Source organism: Manihot esculenta, chromosome 5 (genome assembly GCF_001659605.2).
Source record: "Manihot esculenta cultivar AM560-2 chromosome 5, M.esculenta_v8, whole genome shotgun sequence".
NCBI classification, from domain to species: domain Eukaryota; kingdom Viridiplantae; phylum Streptophyta; class Magnoliopsida; order Malpighiales; family Euphorbiaceae; genus Manihot; species Manihot esculenta.
In genome coordinates this window covers 29,142,275-29,147,767 of record NC_035165.2, presented here as the reverse complement: position 1 = coordinate 29,147,767, position 5,493 = coordinate 29,142,275, and the positions used below count along the sequence as shown (strand labels likewise).

At 34.6% G+C, this 5,493-nt stretch overlaps 1 protein-coding gene across 1 annotated transcript; it reads left to right on the top strand.

Annotated features, from left to right (window-relative positions):
* Positions 1-677: 677 nt before the first annotated feature.
* LOC110616217 (probable BOI-related E3 ubiquitin-protein ligase 2) lies at positions 678-4,204 on the top strand. Its single transcript, XM_021758566.2, has 4 exons — positions 678-839; positions 947-1,050; positions 1,260-1,582; positions 3,514-4,204. Exons 1-4 carry the CDS (start codon positions 766-768, stop codon positions 4,036-4,038), a joined length of 1,026 nt encoding a protein of 341 aa, XP_021614258.1. The 5' UTR covers positions 678-765; the 3' UTR covers positions 4,039-4,204.
* The last annotated feature ends 1,289 nt before the right edge of the window (positions 4,205-5,493 follow it).

Genomic DNA, 5,493 nt, shown 5'->3' with positions numbered 1-5,493 from the left:
TAAGTAGAAAATGGAATCAACAACCTCCTTCTGTCCAAATATTTTATTATGAATATCTATGTACGTTTCATAATTGATAAGTTAATTTTTAATTATTATTTATATATATATTTTTAATATTATTGTTATAATAAAAGATAAAAAAATATATTGAATTTGTATGGTTTAATGAAATAAATTATTTATTTTTTAATTTAGAAAATATATTAGTTATATTTTATCTTTATGAACAGTTGACTACAACTACTATTTAAAATAATTAAAAATATCATTGTTTACACTCTCTATAATATCATAAAATAACTGGTTAGTTTTATATTATTTTAATATTACAATATATAGTCACTGCAATTTTGGAATACCAGTTATTCAATTTTGAAAATTTATAAAAGAAATTAAATAATTAGCCGTTTGAAAATATATAGATGAACTAATTTAATTTAAAAAATAAAGAATTATATAGATTAAAAATAATTCTTTCTAAAAATAAAAAATATTAAAAATTTTGGTGGATCAGCTCTAACTGCTTGGACAAAGGTTTATAGTTATTGGGTAGGGCTCGGCCCAGTTTGTAACTACAAACGGTCAACGGTCAACCAACCGAGATGCCAAATTAGTAATTTAGTAACAATTTTCACAGAAGAGCATAAATTTAAATAAATAGCAGGACCATCTGGTAAATAAAAAAGAATCACCCCCATCAGCCATCTCGCCGGTCTCTTTTATTAATATATCCTTCTCTTCTCTCTCTCGTGTGGTTTCTCCATGGCTTTTCCTCAGAATCAATTTCAACAACACTACCAAACTCAACACCAACAGCAGCAATCCAAGAACTGGAGGTAAGTTTTTCTAAAATTGTTATGTTCATCTCCTGCAAAACCCTAACGATTTCTCACGTAATCATGGCTATTCAAGTTTAATTTTTGTTTTTTCCTTGTATCTTCAGAAATTTGTACTCGATCGACGGGCAGATTTCTCCGCCTGTCGCCTATTATAGCCCAGCTAATTTGCAAGATCAGTCTCAGCATCCTCCCTATATACCATCTCCTTGTAAGTTAACCTTTAGGCCCTTTAATAGAGGATTGTTTGGTACGTAGTTAACTCATTTAAGCTGCTTATAGCTCAATTATAGGCTAAATCAAGCCAATCTTCCACTGTTTAGCTAAAGAACTTCAATTAACCCTAATTGTTAGCTGGCTCTGGAATTATCTTTATTTATTTGGTTATTTATTTAAGTTTCTTTGAACTCTTTCATCTAGTTCATGTGGTGGGGTTTGCTCCGGGTCCGGCTCCTGCGGCTGATGGGACTGACGGGGGAGTGGGAGTTGATTTGCAATGGAATTATGGGGTGGAACCCAGCAGAAAGAAGTTGAAGGAGCAAGATTTTTTGGAGAATAATTCACAAATTTCATCGGTTGATTTCTTGCAAGCACGATCAGTTTCAACTGGGTTAGGCTTGTCCCTTGACAATACCCGTGTTGCATCTTCTGGTGACTCCACTTTAATTTCACTCATTGGTGATGATATTGATCGAGAATTTCAGCGACAGGATGCAGAGATTGATAGATTCCTCAAAGTTCAGGTGCGTGTTTATAGAATTTAACTGCTTGTTAATATAATAGGACATTTGTTATTTGTTTCCATGTTTCGATGATGATTTATCCCTTTAATTCTAATTGGAAGTCATAGAATTCTTTACTATCTTTATGTGCAACCTAGTTGGTATTTATGTGATTTGTATATTTGTCTTCCATGTTCTTAGTTCCCATGTTTGTGGGATGATTTATTATCTCCTTTCATTTTCCGTCCTTTTAGAAGAGACAATTCTTATCTAGATCAGATCCACATAGACCCGTAGAATAAAATATAAATACATCGGGTTTTATGGATCCCACTTTGCATTTACACTATGGGTCCACATGGACCCTGTCTGGGTAAATATTTTGTCTATTTTCCTTTTATAGAAGGATTTGCTATTTTAATGTTGTTCCCATGTTCTGCAAATTGGTTGCTATTTGTATTTGAATATCTGCATTGGATTTGCCACGCTATTAGTATGAACATTACATCATGTGAGTACTCGATGTCTCAATCTTGGTTCTGGGTCAAATGGTTTCCACAAGTTGTTCTATGTCCTATGTTGTTTTGCTTATGTGCATGACATGTTAGACAAAGCAGCTATATTTCTTTTTTGGAGTTCCTTTCATGATTAGACTTACATATTTGTACGATGTTCCTTAATTTTGTATTAACTGCAAACAAATCTATGAATTTATTTCTCTTTAAAGAAGCATGCACATGGTGAACTAGCTTAGTAGTTTAAAGAACCAACTATCATTAAATTTAACTAGGTTCTCTGCCAGAATGTAAATAGCTAATTTTGGAAGCTTGTCATTTTTTGGTTGTTCTATTAAAAATATTTAGTGTGGTGATTGCATACAACTTTCTATATAGAGTTTGCAAAGTTTAATGTGATGGGTTATGGCAATTTATTTGGAATACGTTCTTCTTTGGTTCCTTTGGGAGTTCATGTATTTGCGGCTATATGATGGACCGCTGCCTATTTCTAGTTTTTCTTGTTTGATGGTGGCAAGAAGGCCGGGACAGTAGGAAATGGGCAAACTGAATTTGCCTTAGATTATGACTGTATGGCAGTTGATTGATCCTTGTCTCGGTTGAATGTTATATCGCATGAGATATGCTGATGGTTGTACCTTTGTGTGAACCTTTAAGGGGCCCACAGGATATGGTTTTGATAGGATTAGTTATGAAAATGGATTTTTGGAAAGAGAATCTCTTTCGAGTGAATAGAAATACTGAATGTGTTGCTTCACTCAAGAATCTTCTCTGGCTTCTACTTACCTGTCATGTTTTTTCCTCGTTTTTTCAACATCCTTTTGCCTTCCAGCTTTTTAGCTTCCCTTGACCTGGTACACTTGTCTGTTTTCTATATCAATTTGTGTGATATTAATGAAAGAAAATTGCTGTCGGAGAAAAGTAAACATTGGTCTGTGAGATTATTCTCCTATTAGACGCGTGTAACCTTTTTTCTCCCCTTAAAGAAACAGTGTTTCATACAACCATGAACTACTTAAAACAGGTATAAACATTATACTAGGGGCATCATTAAGGAAACAAAAATAAATTCTTTTGGATTAGCCTAAGCATGGTACTGTAATGTCAGGCTGGTCTGCATATTGGCAAGCCAATTCACTGTAAAGTAACATTTCCTTGAAACATGAGTTATGCACACCTGCACCTCCTGGTTTGGTGTTGTTGGCAACTCTTTTGTATTTCATCTTCTTCTCCTTTATTTTTAATTAGTACATGAACCTATTTTAGGCATTTTTTTAATCTTTTTTTCTTTTTTAATATTATCTCGTGTATGTTTCTCCTTTTTTCTCCTCCATTCCTATTACTACTGTAGAACACTTAGATAAGGTGGTTCTTTTTCAATAATTTGGTTATTTAGACATTGTTTGAGTATTGTTCATTTCCTTGCCTTTATGGTAGGGTGATCGACTGCGGCAAACTATACTAGAGAAAGTGCAGGCTAACCAACTTCAAACTATCTCACTTGTGGAAGAAAAAGTTCTTCAAAAGCTTCGTGAAAAAGAAGCGGAGGTAGAGAGCATTAACAAGAGAAACATGGAACTTGAGGAACGGATGGAACAATTATCTGTGGAAGCAGTTGCTTGGCAGCAACGTGCTAGATACAATGAAAACGTGATAAATGCTCTTAAGTTTAATCTTCAGCAAGTATATGCCCAAAGTAGAGATAGTAAAGAAGGATGTGGTGACAGTGAGGTGGATGATACTGCTTCATGCTGTAATGGTCGTGTCATTGATTTTCACCTGCTTTCCAAGGAGAACAATGACATGAAAGATTTGATGACTTGTAAGGTTTGCAGGGTCAACGAGGTCTGCATGCTTCTGATACCTTGTAAGCATCTCTGCCTCTGTAAAGATTGTGAAAGTAAGCTTAGTTTTTGTCCTGTGTGTCAGTCTAAGTTCGTTGCTATGGAAGTCTATATGTAATAGTATATAAATGAAAGGCCTAATGTTATGCTAATATTATATGCATTTATTTTGGTGACTGCTTGTTACTCATGGCGCTAGTTGTTTTTCTTCTATTTTGTGCTTTTGTATTATAAACATTTCCTGGTAACTTAAATATTTGTGTACAAATCTCTTCTATTTGATACACTTTGCATCTGGTAACCAAGAATTCTTGGTGGTACTCATTTATTGAAGTAATTTTTGGAATATATATACTGGCAAAACGTGGATATAATATTGGTATGAGTCTCACATCTTGTGAGATTACACATCGTGGTCGGTGAATAAATTGGAACCAAAGAAAAGTTTTAATATGTTGAATCTTCTAAATTTTAAGTAATACTTTCAGTTATATATTGGAATTTTGGTTTTACGTTTTTTTAAGCAGTGATTGTACATACGATCTTCAAAAGTTTTGCCATGTTGGTTAATTAGGCTTAGCATTAATCAATTTAAACTGAAAAACCAAACCGAACAGAACAAATTCAGTTCGTCGGTGGTTTGATTCAGTTGTTAATGTAAAAATATTTTTGTTTTCCAGTTCTTCTCTGTTCCAAACCGAGTTTTATAGATGTTTATGAAGTTTGTCATTTTTTAGCCATGAATATATATATGTATTTATGGAAGGAACCGAAGTCCCTAACCAAACGACCCAACTCCCTTTCTCTCATCTCACTGCTCACCCCTACACGCCTCTGCTTCCCTTTCTCTGGATCCTCTCAGCTTGGTGTTGCCTGGTCACCATTTCCAATTTGGCCTTCTCGTTTTCAGTTCATCCCCAAGTTCCTTTCTCTAAGCTTCTCGCTCATGTTGACTCCTACCTCATATCATCTGATTGCAACATCGGTTTTTCTCATTTGCGACAGATTGGCAGATCACAATATCGTATCTTCTAACCATTGGCTTGTCCTCTTTCTCGACGGCTTCAGCCAGTCGAGTGTTTGATGGATTCAATACTGTGGGTCTCCAAGTCTGCTTCCCTCTTAAGTTTGCAATGAATGGGTATCTGTTAGATTGTTGCATGAATTTTGTGTTTTTGGCTATCGATTTTGCTCTAGGATAACCTGGAATGGGATTGATTTGTTCTTAGTTCTGCTGTGGCATGTATTTTGTGAGTTCTTGGCTGTTGATTTTGACCTTGGCAATTAAATTGATTTTGTTCTTCTGGATAACCTGGAACGGGATTGATTTTATTTATTTATTTATTGTTGCTCTGGCTTTATTGTTGATGCTGGGTTGTGTTGTTTTGAATATACTTTTCTTTTCTGGTTGCTTTCCTCGTCTGCCTGTTTCTTGTTTATAAATAAGAAATTTGTTGAGTCTCAGAGAATTTGTTGAATTGCGACTGATTATGCATTTGTTTTGAGATTGAGAATAGAACTATGCAAACTGATTCAGTTTGCTTATTAATTCGGTTTGGTTTCGGTCTATAAA